The 16400-nt window shown below is 41.3% G+C and overlaps 1 protein-coding gene across 2 annotated transcripts; it reads right to left on the reverse strand.

Moving 5' to 3' along the window:
* Nucleotides 1–177: 177 nt before the first annotated feature.
* Nucleotides 178–15622, reverse strand: LGALS8 (galectin 8). 2 transcript variants are annotated; one of them, XM_018085294.2, is made up of 10 exons: nt 15534–15615; nt 13290–13461; nt 9384–9472; nt 8515–8725; nt 7744–7860; nt 5945–6001; nt 5840–5866; nt 4383–4471; nt 1875–2040; nt 178–1468 (listed from the first exon to the last, which is right to left on the reverse strand). In XM_018085294.2, the coding sequence occupies exons 2-10, from the start codon at nt 13365–13367 to the stop codon at nt 1319–1321; spliced, it is 984 nt and encodes a 327-aa protein (XP_017940783.1). In that variant the 5' UTR covers nt 13368–13461; nt 15534–15615; the 3' UTR covers nt 178–1318. The 2 variants fall into 2 exon arrangements, with proteins under 2 accessions (XP_017940783.1, XP_017940784.1); XM_018085295.2 differs by lacking the exon at nt 5945–6001 and having other exon boundaries at nt 13290–13463; nt 15534–15622.
* Between the last annotated feature and the right edge of the window lie 778 nt (nt 15623–16400).

A 16400-nucleotide genomic window follows, 5' to 3' on the forward strand; every position in this document is an offset into this window, starting at 1 on the left:
GCACAGCCAAGGCCCAGCCCTACACCTGCTCAGGTTAACTGGTCTGTGGATCACTAATTCCACTAAGTGGAAATGGTTTTCCAGTCAGGGTCACTGCCAACTTGGAGATACTGGTAGTACAGTAAGCAAAACAAGACAAGATATAACCAAAAAGGGATCATAGCTACTTAGCCACACTTGGAGAAAAGCAGAGTTCACAGATGTTTTTATTTATGCTTTTATACATTAAATCTGGTAATTAACAGTCTTTTAGTGTACATCTTATTCTTGAAATTGCTTCACTTCTGGCAGCTCTTAAGATAAATAGGGACATCCTTCAGGCATGTATTGACAGTCAATAGCAACTTATTTTTAAAAATAATTTAAAAATTAAGACTGACATTTGTACAGAAAACTGAATAGGAACATTGTTTCACACGGATAGTATTTTAATACAAGACTGAAAAAGGATTCATTCTCTAGTGACTACTTGAGTAGTCACTCAAGTGCCCTCTCAGCTGAAACCCTACCTGAAGTACCTGGGTTCACACATTTTTCAAAAACAAAACCCGCAAACATCATCTTCAGGCTCTAAGCAATCTTAACTCAGTTAGGAGCCACTTCAGATCAAATAAGCTTTCAAAAGTTCATGAAATTAGAACCAGCTAAATCATTTTCCTTTGTTTCACTTTGGAAAACTGAAAGGTAGAAATGTTAGGCCCCTTAGAAGCAGGAAGTGATATAACATGAGCGTCAGAGAAGGTACTGCTGCAGCAGCAGGCTTAATCTAAGAATTAAGATCAAACTCCTCCTTGCCTTTTGCTAGAACTAATGGGTCAACTGTTTGCTTAATCTAGCCTCAGTAAAAAGGTTATAATTGCTAATATAAACTAAGAAGTAGGAAAGTATATTTCATAGTTCTATTTTAAATAAATTATGAACATCCCTTCTGAGGTGGATAACTGTATCTTTGGATTCTATTCCAGTCTCATTTCTACATCACAATAGGAATGTATGCTATCGAGAAATGATGAATAGTAGTTTAACTTAAACATAACAAGTGCAATCGTTAGACACAGTAGGTTGCAGCATTTTGATATTGCTAGGTTCAGTAATACAGGAGATTTATCTGAGCAAACACTTAGCTTGCCAGGAAACTGTAAACTGGAGGAGGATTTAATCTTGCAGTTAGCAATTCTGGTACTTGCCTAACTCAGGCAGATGCAGAAGCCTAGACAGATTAAAGGCAGGCTCAGCATGAGTCAGCACCTGTTTGTACTTGACAAGGAGGCACTGTCATTAGAAGAGGCTTAATTCTTCTAGTACTGACTGAAAAGAACTACCAGCTTCTCACATCTAACAAGTGAACATCTCCTGTGACTTCCACTACGTTGATCTTTTCAAGTTGTTTAAAACGATGCTTGTACTCCAGAGTGTGAACACCATTAATAGCAACTTTGAACTGGTAGGCATCACAGAAAATAATCAGCTGAAAAGCAAGAAGAGAAACAGTAAAGTTTTAAGCTGAGGTAAGACATGAAAAACAACCTGATGAGCTTGCCCAGACTTGGGCAAGACCTGCTTCTGTTACAGAGAATGTTTCATGCATAAGCAACTTTTAAAAATAAAAGTGGAACATCAATAAAATTCACAGAATCATAGAATAACTTAAATTGCAAGGGACCCATAAGGATTACCAAGTCCAACTCAATTCGATTAAAATTCATTCTAAGCACAGGCCAAATTCTTGCTTCTATTTAAAACCAAGTCAAAGCTCTGCTTATCCTAAATCTTCTCAAAACACTGAAATGCAGGAATAGCAGTTTTATTTAAATCTGTATGTTAATCCTTTTGGCAGAATTTCTTGTTTGATGCTTTGTTTCAGTTAATCTTACCTCAAAGTACATCCCCGGACTGAAAGGGAAGTTAGCAACTTCCTTTTCCTCTTCTCCCCAGCTGTCATGAAGGTAGGAGTTTCTTACAAAAATTTTATTTTTCACTCGAGGATTCAGATGTAACGCAATGTCCTTTGAGTCACTTGGTCTCAAGTTTATAGCAAAGCTGGAAGATATTTTTTAAAAGGGTTTATAAACATGTTGCAGTAGTCCCTGCCATTTACCAAGTCCTTAGCCAATACTCAGGACTGTTTGGGAGCCAGTGCCATGATTCACCTGAAGAACCAAGCAGGCAGCTAACATGCATTTGTCTCCCTTGCACAGAAACCTTTGCTGGAGGTAGCAAATGTAGGACGTGATCTGTCTAGATCAGCTTCACACTCACAGCTCTCTGCTCATGTCTCAGCAGGAAGGTATTGAGCCAAGAGGGCCAAGAGCTGACCCCCCTACTGCACTAGGAAGCAGCATTCTCACAGGAACACACTGTGCTGCCTGCTCCTCTTTCTCTTTCACTCAGACAATGGAGAGGGGGAGGCTTTGTTTTACCTAAAGACACTATTCTTTCTGCCAACAAACTGGTTAGACTCTGAGGAAAAGTTTTGAGGGTTCTCTCCATACACTCAAGACTAGTGGGACACCATGCATACAAAACATTATTCTGTAGGCAGCACAGCTCTGCCCAGGCTAAATGAACACTCCACAGTCACAGACATGTCCTCAAAACAGGGTTCCTAAAGCAGAGCTCTGGAGAACAGTGATCAGAGGGAAGAGTCATCCAAATTCAAACAAATGCTTCAATCTGTGGCAAAGACCTTACTGCATTTGAAGAACAAATATTACCCTGTCCCCCCAGATTTGCTCCAGCTGTCAGATTATTACCCTCTTTTGAGAATTGCTCAGTCCAGATAGGAAATACTGCAGTACTTCCAAGCTGTGAAGTTCTCTTTTTCACCACGAAAAAGGAACATCAAGAACTGTGTGAAATGAGTGGAAGTCATGAAATAACTAATAAACTCCATGTAAATAGATATATTTAAAAGCTCAAACCTAAAGAGCAGACAACCTGCAATGCTTTAACTAACAGTCAAAAGCCTCTTCATGCTTATAAGCAGCACATTCAGCACTTGAAATGTGCTAATAAACTTCTCAAGCCAAAAGAAGGAATACAAATGCTACCCTCCAATTACTATTTATCCTGTTCAATCTGAAGTCCATCCAAACTTTGTTGATGAGATTTCTAGACTTAGGTTCCAGTATGAATGTGAACTTTGAATGCTGTTCAACTGTAGGGAAGAAACATGCCCTGAGAAAGCAGGAGTGCAGTGCACACACACAGTGTGAAAAGTACGCTTTTCATCATTTGCCCTAATTGCTTCATTTTTAGACACGTTTCTGCAGAGCCAAACCACTCTTTAAATAAAAAGCATGCTGAAGCACAGACATTTCCTCAGCTACATTTTGACTATGCTGTGTTCCCCTCCTCTCCCACCTTTTTTTCATGTTGGGAAAATGTCTTCTTTGCAACCTGTTGTTCCTAATTTGCTATCAAACTTATAGCTCATACTTCTCTAACAGCTTTCATAAAATCACAGAATAACCTGGACTGGAAGGGATCTTAAAGATCATCTAGTTTCAATGACCCTGCTGTGGGAAGGGACACCTTCCACTAGACCAGGTTGCTCCAAGCCCCATCCAACATGGCCTTGAACACTGCCAGGGATGGAACATTCACAACTTCCCTGGGCAACCTGTTCCAGTGCCTCGCCACCCTCACAGTAACAAATTTCTTCCCAATATCTAATCTAAACCTACTCCCTTTCAGTTGGAAGCCCTTTTCCCTTGTCCTGTCACTACATGCCCTTGTAAATAGTCTGTCTCCATCTTTCTTGTAGGCTCTCTTCAGGTACCAGAAAGTTGCAATTAGGTCTCCCTCAAGCATTCTTTTTTTCCAGGCTGAACAGTCCCAATTCTCTTAGCTTTTTCTCACAGGAGAGGAGTTCCATCCCTCTAATCACTCAGTTCATCACTCAGTTCTTGTCAGTTAGTACCTTCATGCATATATTGAGGAGGTTGTCAGAGAGGTATTCAGAGAAATGTTGTAACATGCAGCATTTGAGCACACCAGCAACTCATCTAACTCACTCATTTTCCACCTATTTCTGCCAATTTCCCTACTCTTGAATCTCTTTAGAATAGAAACTGTCACTGTACAGTACATTTGCTCACACGCCTTGCACAATGGAAAGCCCTAAACAGATACACAAACATGTGAATGATGCAGATTTAGTAGGTAAGTCATTCAGGTTTTACCTTCACTTTTCACAATGGAGCTGCTCTCTAAGTCCTCTTTAAAGCAGTATCCTGCAAGTTCCTGAGAAAACTGCACTGTAGTTTCAGATGATTCCAGATGCAAAGTTGCAAGTCAATAAGGACAGAGGCAATGGAAAAGCTTACTCATTCTCAAGAGTACTTTAGTTAAATAGCAGAAAAACAATCCATAACACATACCTCTTTGGGTTTTTATGCACTTCTCCTTTAATGGCAATTGTGCATCCTGGATGAAGTGCAGTGTCAAGTTTCCCAACGTAAGGAACACCCTGGAAAAATACCACCAGTAAACGTTTTGACTGTGACTTACTTTTTCCAATATACAAGCTGAGCTTTACTACAGCAGGAGGAAATTTGGCCTACAACTGCGAATCTGCACCTACAGCTAAAGTTATTCCCATCAACATGTTCTGCTAATACTATAATGGAAAACTTAACACTGAAATAAGCATACCTCAGTGTTCGCTTTTTTCTTTAGATAACCACCTTGGGTTCAAAATTAGCATTATTTACAACTACTTCTGCCACCACTAATAGTAGAAGGAGAGGAAAATGGCAAAAACAAAACAAGAAAAATGTAAGCATGAAACTCCCTGCATGTAATTATACAGATACAGACATCCTGACCTTTCCTCCCTGAAAATATCAGGTTTGCTTTGAAGGGTAAGACTCATGCTAGGTGTAGTGTTCTCCCACAGCTGCATAAGTACCAGAAGTAGGGTCAATGAGTATTCTGTCCTCCTGCATCAGTTCATAACGACAGACAGGGCAAATATTTTATTGATCTTATTTTTTCATTGTGTTAGAAGTTATTTTTATCAGGGAAAAGGAGCAAATGGAGAAGTATTTCCTCTTTATGTTTTTTGCTGGAGTCCACCACTTGCAAACTACAATACTGCATGTTATCTGGTTTTGAAATAAGACTGAAGAAGGCAGGCTGTTAAGTGGCAAAGTGTCTAAAATCATGGCACTCACTGCAACTTCACCTTCACAAATTCTATTTGTATATATTCCTGGCTTTCAACCCCTTTTCAGTTTGAGCATGGTCCTTACTGCAGACTGGATACAGTCCACCTGTACAGCTTCTTGCAAAAAGATGAGGACCCACTCTGCGTACACTCCACGTTAGCTGGGTGCAAGTTCCAATCCTAAGGTGCAATGCCTGCATCCAGCTACCTGAAGTGTACACAGGGATGGCATGGATCTGTCAGCAAGAGGAAGATGTACCAGACAGGTTTCCAGGACACACATGTTAACATGGTGTGACTGCAGAATACTTTTGCTTTGCAGGTATTCCCTAAGGTAGAGAAAACAAAGTATGCTTATTTGGAAAAAAAAAAAGGTTTGAATGTGATTTGGTCCTTTAAAACTTCAGGTACCTAACTTTTTATTTCTCTGTTTATGGTTGTGGAAACTGTGTTTATCTTTTGGGTTTTCTAAACGATTTGACAAATAGCCTCACTTTTACTAGTAGCAGAGGATTACTCTCTACAAAACTGATCACTGATCACTGATGATCATCTCGCAGTAGACTCTCAATTCCCTTGTTCTGTGCATGTTTTTTTCCTGAATAACTGAGATATTTTTGATTTTTTTTTACTCTTCACATTTGCCACAAATCTACACAAGACACTTACCAATTGTGAACCACTTGGCATTACCCCCTACAAGAGAAAAAAAGAACATTATCTAGCTTATCAGACAACAGGGAGATGCATTCAACCTTCTACAAACATACGTACATTTTCTGTGTTTATCTTTGTTACTCCTAGAGACGAGGGCTGAGAGCCTTGTAAAGACTGCAGAAAGAGAGATATTTAGGTGTCATTGCTAACATCACAGAACTTTTAACATTAAGTTGGTTTAGAAGCATATAAGGATCTGTGCTGCTTTGAAGGGTGAACTGTTAACATGGAAATCTAGGGCTCTGGTAATGAAAAAGATAGCCAAACCTCTACAAACCACAGAAAAGTCATGAAGTGCAATAGTTGAAACCAAATTGAGATTTCTGAAGACTACCTCATTACATTTTGAATCTTTATTTAACAGTAAGAGCACTATTAAGCCCTTGGCATCGGAGGGTACCCACAGTTTTCCTCACTGGGGTAGAAATACCAGCACAGCAGGTCCATTCAGGGGGGTCCTTGGGATTCTAAGCAATCCCCTGCATCCCTGTCCCTTCCCATGGGAAAGACAGATGAGCAACGTGGCCATGCAGAGACACAGCTCCTGCTCAGTCCTAGCAGATTGTCTTCAGCTTGTTCATTTCAACACAAGCCACCACCTTCCTCCTCAGGAAAGAATCTTAGAAGCAAAGACTAAAATGAAACAATCACCCTTTCTCCATTCTATTCTTCTGCAAAGGTTACAGCAACCACGGACTAAACCAAGTGTACACTTTTGTGCCTGGGACACCAACCTACAGCACCTGCTTGACCCCAAGCAGTTCTCAGAGTCAGTCCTCCAAGACCAGGATTCACACAGCTCTGCAGGAACACATTTCTGGCAACATGCCCAAGGCCAAGTGATGGGGCCCATGAAAGTCTGTTTATAGGCTTTGCAAATTATCAGTGGGTAAGACCTATGTTTAAAGCATAGACCTCATTATGTTCAGGTCCTTCACCCTTTACCAACACAATTATTAGTCTGATTAGATTACTAGTCTGAGTTAGACCTGATATTTGGCAGCAAGAGACCCAAGATTTGCCCACAATGTAGTGAGGATGGAGCAGAAAAGACACAGAATATTATACACAGGAGTAGGTAGGCTGCCTTAGTGAGTGACAGAAAAGGGAAAAGGCATTTACCTTCTGTATCTCCCTAGAATTTATCACCTTCAGTTTCTGCTCTAAAAGACACATCCTCCCAGAACAGAAGGATCTCTCCTTCTGCACAGGGGAAAACATTGTCCAACTCCTCCCTGTTGGTGTACTTTCTCTAGCAGAGCTGGCAGTTGAGAGGAAGAACAGCACTGTCTTCACTTCAAATTCACTGCAGTTTGGTCCAAGTATAACTCAAGCTACAAAGCCTTTTAGAAAGGATATCTCTTCTCATCCCCCACAAATAAGTGTACACTCCTACTTATGGTTTCATTCGACAATTTGGTTGTTCTAGCAGGAAAACCAGGGTTATGTGCACAAGGAGTTCCAGCTGTGGCTGACCCTGGTGTTCAAAGCCAAGCGACAAGTGACAGTCATGGTTAAACTTGTCACTCAGAAGCACTGAATACTCAAGAGTTCCTTCTGGAGCCCCTACAACACTTGAAAAGTCTAATCCACTCCTAGATTCAGTATCCAATCAATTCTTATACCATCTGTCCTACTAGCTTTGTCACCCTTCTGCCCCTAACTGCAAGACTAAAATGGCAGGACAGAAATCCTCACAAGACTCACATGTCGAAATCTGGGGAAACTAAAATTTTGTTACTAACATTAGATTGTGTAGCTGCTTTTCTTCACTTCCTTTTTACCATAAATCCTACTATGCAGTTTAGCAAGAGAAAGAAAAGGAATCGAACAAATCAGGTATCTATATAACTTACATTAGAAACAAAATCTATAGTTTTGATCTGCACTTTGCCATATATGCCAAGAGTATCTATTTTTTCAAGGCTAATTCTGTGGTTGTAGAGCAGCAAGTGTTTCTTGTTTACAGTCACCTAAAGAGACAGGAAACAAAATCAGAGAAACTGTATTAAACATACATTACACCAGCAATGTATCAAATTGTATGCATGTATCTGTTTTACACTGGTTTGGTACAGAAGCAGGAAGTGTCCTAGAAAACATCAGATCAACTAGTTCAGCTCATCCACGATTCAGTCTGTCTTTCCATCACTATGAAGAAGATTTATTTGTCTACACTAAAATTTGCATTTCACACCTTTGTTTCTAGCATCTAATCATTTACCAATGTGGTATTACCAATCTAATAGAATCTACTATTGCAGTCTAACAGAGCAAGATAAATACAGCTCACATGTTCCCTCCAAGAGGACTGTCCCTACACTAGTCACAGAACAGGTTCATCCCAAGGTTAGCCTTTGGCACATAAGAAAGGGAAGGATGGAGTAGCCATTAGCCATGGCAGGAAGTTACTTGCCTACTCATCCAACTTAGATGGAAGCAATACAAAATTAAAAGTCTGTTTTAATTAGCACCTCTTTAAAGAAAAACTCTAAACTTTTCTGTATTTAGACTATACCTAGGTAATACAGACACCAAGAGTTCCAAAACTTATTTTAATTATACAAAATACTTCCCTTTTATTGGGCTGACAACCGGCTGCAGATGAAGAATCGGCCCAGACTCACCTGAAATTTATCCTTTAAAATCATGATGACAATCTCAAATGACTTCCCTTTCTCAAAGGGCATCTCATAAGTGATCTCTTCCCGGCCCCATTTTTCCCTCTCCAGTGTGTTGCAAACAATGCAGCCAGACCTTTTGAAGCGGGGGTTGAAATGAAACGCCACATCAGCCCGAGGCTTTATGCTGCTGCCACACTGTAAATCCACCTGGAACCTAATCATAAAAATAAGACAAACCACATTCAGCTCAGTCTGTCAAGAAATCATCTAAAAGTTAGCTACATTTGAGTTTTACTGTGGAGCTTCAGAACAGGCAGACAAAATGAACGTTGCTGGATAAGGAAAAAGACCCAAACATGTATTTGTCCAACTCCTACATATTTGTGAAAGGTTCTCCCAAGATTTATTGCAAGGAATTGAAGTATTTAAGTATCTATCTAATGCTTATCATTCATATCATGTAAACCCCTCACTTATAGTGTTCACCACCTTCCCTCCCATCATCTTCAGCACAATATATCAAATGAACTTTGGGTAAAGTCAGGGAACATAACACTCATACTGGGCCCATGCACTACACCATACCTCCTTATCCCAGTTTAAGGTAATCCCTACACACAACACATTCAGTTATCAATTTGGTTAGTCTCAGATAATCCCTTTATAGAAGCAGACATCTGCTATGACTGGGAAAAAAACCTGCCAAAGCAGGCAAGGCAAAAAGAGAGAAGAGAGGATCAGCAAAAAATCAGTACTCCACTTCTCATCCCAAAGCTTTCATTATCTACTGAAGTTTGCATTTAATCCAATGCTATCACAAGGATTTAGATCGAGCCTTTGTGTGCCATCATAAGTGACACCACAGCCACTACCTGTCTGCATCATCAGGAACAGTCCCATGTATCACGATCAGCTCTCCAGGAGCAAGGCCACCAAGTATTGTCCCAACATATGGAATGACCTAGAAGAGGGAAGGAAAAAAAAATACGAAAAAGAGAAAATATTCCAATAACATTTTGTGATGGAGGCAAAAGAATCCACAAGAGTTTAAAAATTAATATTCTAATACTTAATTATGTGGTGCTCTAGCACGTTAAAAGAAACATAACTAGCTTTTAATTTAAAAGAAACCACAACAGGAAGGAAAAACCTGGCATATTTTCTCCTATGAAATGCAAGCTTCCCAGATAAAATTAAAACTAAAATTTCCATCCTCCATTCCTAGCTCTTAAATGAAGAGTGGTAATATTTTATTGCCTCACTTTTCGTAGCGGATAAAGAGGATTCATTTAAAATTAGGTCATTCCCAAGGGTTGACTATGATCAGCTCTTTGCTGGTACGAGGAGGCAACTTCCACAACACTTCTGACCCCAGACACTAGAGCAGGTGCCTTTTTGCTTGTTCTTGCTCCATTTCAGAAAACAGTGAATGGAAAAGAAGACAGTATGTCACAGAGTGTCTTCTTAGTAAAAACTATACAAACAAACACAACAAATACCTCACCCTAATGAGCTAAGAACTGCAAAGTGCACTGAAATAGCCCTGCTCAGGAGTCTTGGACTGTATAGTATCTACAGTACACTGTTAAGCCATATGAAGGGACATGTCAGTCAAGATGAAAGCCCCAGTCATCCCAGCACAGCTCACTGGCAAAGTTCAGATATGCTGGCAGAAGCCCCACTGTGATCATCAGCTGGTGCACCCAGCATTTCAGGAAGGGAAGGGATGCTCCTTGATATTAAACTGTGGAAGTTCCTGGTAGACTGATCTGAAAGCAAAGCTGTAACTCTGCATTCACCACATGTGTTTTAGATTGAAAAAGGAAGTAAATGGTAGCAAATGTTGCATTTGCTTCAGTTAAACAGACAAAAAATTTTGCCAAGGTTGCTTTTGGGTTTTTTTTTCCCACAAAATCCATGATCTATGGAATAGTGTGTAAGATTTTAGGATATCTTTGGAATGAAACATAATTGCAAACGAGTTCCACTAATTTAACAACAAAAATAATGAATGCGCTGGAAATACTACTCTTGAATGGAACATTGGACCATAAAAGGACAAGCTGAGATTTTTTTATATATATATATATAAAATCATGTGGAAGAGGAAGATATGAAAAGGATATGTGTTTGCTGACACATATTCTTGTTAATCTGTGAGGAAGAAAGGGGGAATGACAGTAAAAAATTGTCTAAATCCACTGTTGATTATTTCTGCCAGTAGATAGACATCCTTTTCTGCCCATTCTCCACTTCCCTCCTCATTCCCACACATTGCATAACACCTAGTTTGGAGTCATCTTCTACATCAGGTTAAAAACCAAACCAAAACAAACCAAAACTTGTTTCTCAAGCATAAACTCACAAATGATCAGGTTAAGTCTCATCATTTTTACAGGCTTAAGCAGGTGCAGTAGAGGAGGACCAAAATGTGAAATTAAGTGTTAAATTGAAAGAATAAATAGGTTGAAATCTCTTTGCTTACTGGCATTGGCTTGGTTCCTTAATACACAAGCTGCACAGAAGAAGCTCATTTTTATTCAAAAAATAAGAACAATAATAAGAAAAAAAGAAAAAACTTATCTTGACTGTTTTAGCTTTAGCACACTGCTTCTGAGGGGTAGTAGCTCAGAGTAATGCAGCAGAGTAGTAAGTTACTGGTTCAGTCTACAAAGACAAACCAGAGAAGCACACAGACAAAGGCCAGGGATACTGGGACTTAACTGCTCTAGTGAAGCAAAGTCATTTACTCCTGAAAGAGGAATTGTGGCAAAACCACATCTTTATTTAAAGGATGCATTTAATTAGGAGAAAATAAGATGGCCCATCAACTATTCAGAAGCTCAGACATGGAATCTGCAAGACCATAATATAGCATTTTCTGGGTGTAACAGTGCAATTTTAATGAGACTTTGTCATCACAGAATGTGCCTGTAATTTCCTTATGTCCCAAGACACTCTTCTACTAATTTTTCCTCGTTTATTAAGAATAATGCTTACGACATGACATGACCCACCATTATCCCATCTCTCAGACCTCCAAAAATTACCTCGAAAGCCAACTGCTCATGTCAACTGAGTTTGAGAGGTCTTGAAGATGAGGCTCTTTCTAAAATGTCCCAGTTTTCATAAAACAGAGGAAAGGACTATGATAACACAGCTTTCATCCAGGTTGCTGGGTACTGGACAGCTGCCCTATCAGATTGGACATGTAAACAATTCTTACCAGATGGGTGGGGTAAAGGGGATAAAGAGGAAAGCAGAATTTTCTAGATGCCTGAGAATAGTACAGTGATGAAGAAATACATCTCAGACTCAAACCTGCAATAAAGCTCTTAAGTTTTGCTGCTAATGGAGTGATTCACTGAAATAAAGGCATTTTCATGGTCTGCCCTACTACAGAAGGGTTGAGATTGGAAGACACCTCTGGTGTCTCCAGCCCAGCTCCATCAAAGCAAGGTCAGATAGAGCAGGTTGTTCATGGCCTTGTCTGGAGGCTGTCCTGAGGTCATCAGTTCTGCCTCCATATTTCAATCCCAAATACTCAATCTTTTTCTCATCTTAGGCTCTTGACTCCTAAGCTCTAGTTGACTCCTTTGATTCACCAGCTAAGTCTTCTCACCCATCATACTCATCAGTCCCCTTGCAATCACCGAATTTTTGGAAGTCTTACTCTCTCTCTTAGATTGCTCATTTGTCCTAAACACCTCCTAATCCTCCTCTTCACACCTCCTCTCCCACCAAAACTTCCATTTACCAACTTTCATGCTCCCTTTCCCTTTGCAGTTCAGTCCTTCCATCTTCTAGGTAATCCTAGACCTCTCCTTTCTCTTCCGGATGGGTTCTTGTGAGGGAGGTTGAACCTATTCCCCCCATCATCCCTAACTCTATCCACTTCCCAAATACAGTGAGCATGTATGAATGAACAATCATTGAGGGCACAAGAGTGTGACAGTGCAAAGCTGTAATAGATAAGGAAGTCCTGTGCAGATCTATGTTACTGTACACTCCACATAGATACTCTATAGACTTTAATATTTTAAACTGTTCTAGCACAAAATGTTAAAAATACTATTTCCTGTGGATTCAAAGAAACTACCTTTTTTAAGACAACAAAAAAACACAACTTCAGCTCAGCCCTTAGGGTGAGCCAGTGTCAGGCTGCTGTCGCAGATCATAAGATTGCTAGAGTTTTTCAGAGACAGTCTCCAGACTCTAAGCTAGGCAAACAACATTCAGTCAAATCTACTCTCTGCAACTGCTGAATCGTGTTAGCTCAAATCTTCCCTAATAAACAGGAATTTCGTAAATTAAGATGTGAACTATGAAAAATTATTCAAGTTTAATTGTTCAGACTGAAGTTACAGGCACCACAAAATAAACATTTCACTACACAAAATAAACATTTCATGACAGATGCCAGGCACTACCTATATTTACAGAGAATTAGAAGTGAAAACATTGCTTATCATATTTTCACTCTCCAGCACACTCTGCAAAAACTGTCAGACACCTACATAAGCTGTGCATGAAAAAGGACTACCTTCCAAGGCTCAATGTCTATCCTGTTTTGGAAGTCCTGTGCATTAAGTGTCCATTTGTTTACAGCACAATTTGTAAACACCACCAGCTAGTGGTGTCACCTGTGACATTCTCCCTAAAATACCCGAGCGGTGCAGAGTTCTCAGTAACACTCCTCACTACGCAAAACAGCACAACACAAAACAGCAAAGTCTCATTTCCCAAGGGAGACACTGTTGACATGACAGAGGAGTTACCGGGTTACTGATTGTCTTCTCTGGTGTATCCAAGGTCAGGTTTCTCATTGTCTTCTGTGCTACATCCAAGGAAGTCATCTTCCCTCCTCCAGTTTAAGTTTGTCAGTTTTGTGTGACCACTGCTGGAGTGTATTTCAAGGACTTACTGGTCAGGCAGCATCAAAGGAGAGATCCCTGAGAAAATAACCCAAAACTTTTAATTAGAAAGAAACAAAGTGACAAAACATGAAGTGAAATCCTCCAAGGTATAACTTTAAATAGCACAAGAAATGATGTAAACAACTATCCAGCAAATTTGCTGGAGTTTTGAAATACAAAAATAAGAGGCTTGCTTAAAGAAAGAAGGTGCCATTCTAATGAGGGACAGCACACACCAGTACACACTGTCATCGGCAGCTTCCTAAGATTCAGTATATGGAGACAGAATCACATGTAAAAATCATCCCTATCTACTGACAACTCAGTGCTCCTCAACAGGGCCCCAATAGCTCTCCATTTGCAGCTGACCCCTGCCTGCAGACAGGGAAAAGATACACAGGACAAAAGCAGTTTCTCCAAGACAAACATATATGTTTCTTTTACTCTTTCTGTACTAACCCCTGATTTCCCAGAGCAGACAAGTCTTAGGGGGTGACCTTGTCTTTTCCATCTTTATTTTTCATAAAGTTAAGAGATTCTAGGCAAAGACACAGCAGGGAAGCAAAGGGTGTTTTATATTTCTTCTTCCAACACACACAATCCCTGAACTCCACAATTAATTACAGGAGTTTGTAAAACTTGAATTAAATGCACAACATTAATAAGAAATAAAACAACAGCTTGTGAGTATATTCAGCTACACTGCAACTTCTTTAGCAAATCTTCTAACAAAGTGACCAAAATTCAGGGCCCAACTGAGACTCTTCAGTAATTATTACTTGCATATTCTGGAGAAACAACTTAAGGTAGCATGCAAACTATGTGGTGATGACAGGTAGACAGGGAAAAAGTCAAAGGTGAGGGCTCTAGAATCCTTACTGTTTGAAAACCAACATTAGAAAGACAAATTAAAAAACCCACAACCAAACAAAAAACCCCAAGTCTGTGACCTGTTCCACAGGACACAGGGGTTAATCTCTGCAATGGTTAAACAACAGAGCATCTCCATTTTGCAGTATCTGACTTACCTTGTTAGAGATTTGGGCCAGAAGGGTTTTAATTCATCTGCTTAAGACCAGCGTATAGAATACAATTCAGAGAACATAAGGTGCCAACACTGCATAACATTCTGCCTTTTGATCTTCCCATGGGATACTACCATCAATTCACTTTTGCCTGTGCAGGCAAATTTCATTGTTTTCATTTTTAAAATGAGAAAATCAAGACCAAAGCAAACAATAATTTTGCCTTTACCGTTGTAAAGTCCAAGAGCAGACCACACAAAAATGAAACCTACAACCCAACAAGCTGTTATCTGAACTTCCCTGGGTGTGCAACAGCAATCTAGATCCTGCTGGGAGAGGATCCTGGCACAGAACTAGCTTATCAGTCGTAACAGACCTGGCAGCACTATGACAAAGTGATGAGGGGTTTTTTTGTTTGTTTATTAGTATTTTATTGACAAGGTCACAGTAATCAGGGAAAGCTGAAATTAAGGCTCTGTTTGTCAAAACCAGGAGACGGGCATGCACTTGCAAGGCTCTCCTGTACCCTCCCTGTCAGAGGAACCACTGTCAGCACATGTAACACCATATCTGCAACGCTGCAAGTTGAGGTTCCCTGAACGGACTTTCAAAACTGGAAAAGATACATTGCTTTCCTTTTCTCACACACTGCAAAATCTCTTCAACAGAAAAACAGGAAACCATAGAGGCCAATAACCAGCTATTATGCTGTCCCACTGTGACACGCAGAAAATGTCCTTCATGAAGGTAACTCCAGTCAGACCTTATAATCAAAACTGGATTTTACACCAGTGCCAACAAGGCTTCTGCAAAGAGAATAACCGAGATACTTTATGGATACTTGCAGGCAATCGAAGTACAAAACCCCGTCGGTGTCCCCGCCCCCAGCTACAAACCCAACACTCCAGCACACTGGAAGGACACAGGACCAGTTTCACCAGGCAACCTCGGACACTTCAACCTCTCGGCGACCCGAGGCAGCCCCGGCTCCCCCCAGAGCCCGCCGAGAGCAGCCCCTCTCCCCGACCCACACACACGCGAGAAGGGGGGACGTCACTGCTCTCTCCGTTCCCTCTCTTACCTGCACGACGCCCCTCCGCGACTACCAGTGCCGGCACACCCGCGGGCTGACACGCCCCGCGCCGCCATCACCGCCCCCCGCTCCGCCCCGCCCCCCGCCGCTTCCGGCCGCCGCCACGTCAGCGCGGGGCCGCCCCCGCGGGAACTTGCCCGCCTCCTGTGGAACGGGCCCGTCTGCTGCCCGGTCCCGGCCGAGGGCAGACGGACTTTACCTGGAAGTGCAGTGCCTGCCTGGCACTGAGGGTGTGTTGGAAGTGACTGGGAGGGTCCGAGAGCCACATGCCCTGCGGGGCTGGATTTACACCTTGTGAAGTTAATTCAGCTCCTTCCCCTGCAAACCCTTTGCTTCCTCTATGTATTGTGTTTCCTGGCAAGACACATCTCACACAGAATCACAGAATTGTTAGGGTTGGAAGGGACCTCTGGAGATCATCCAGTCCAACCCACCTGCCCAGGCAGGATCACCTGGAGCAGGTTACACAGGAACACATCCAAGTGGGGTTTGAAAGTGTCTAGAGAGGGAGACTCTGCGACCTCCCTGGGCAGCCTGTTCAGTGCTCTGCCACTCTCAGTGTAAAGAAGTTCTTCCTCATACTGAGGTGGAACTTCTTGTCGTTTAGTTTATGGCCATCCTGTTGCTGGACACCACTAAAAAGAGTCTGGCACCACTCTCTTGGCACCCAGCTTTGAGATATTTATATGTGTTAATGAGATCCCCTCTCAGGCTTCTCTTCTGTAGACTAAACGGGCCCAGCTCCTGCAGTTTCTCCTCATGAGAGAGATGCTCCAGCCCCTAATCACCTCTGTGGCCCTCCACTGGGCCCTCTTCAGCAGCTCCTCATCTTTCTTGTGCTGAGGAGCCCAGAAC

This window comes from Manacus vitellinus, unplaced genomic scaffold (genome assembly GCF_001715985.3).
Source record: "Manacus vitellinus isolate BGI_N305 unplaced genomic scaffold, ASM171598v3 scaffold_8_pilon, whole genome shotgun sequence".
Lineage (NCBI taxonomy): Eukaryota > Metazoa > Chordata > Aves > Passeriformes > Pipridae > Manacus > Manacus vitellinus.

Bases quoted from the DNA above. Each gene is read 5' to 3' on its own strand.
- LGALS8 (XM_018085294.2), bottom strand. From the start codon at position 13,367: ATGACTTCCTTGGATGTAGCACAGAAGACAATGAGAAACCTGACCTTG. The intron at 5,867-5,944 runs GTACGTATGTTT...TTTCTCTTGTAG, and splicing joins CAAAGATAAACACAGAAAAT to GGGGTAATGCCAAGTGGTTC. The intron at 1,469-1,874 runs GTAAGATTAACT...CTTGCTTTTCAG, and splicing joins GTCCGGGGATGTACTTTGAG to CTGATTATTTTCTGTGATGC.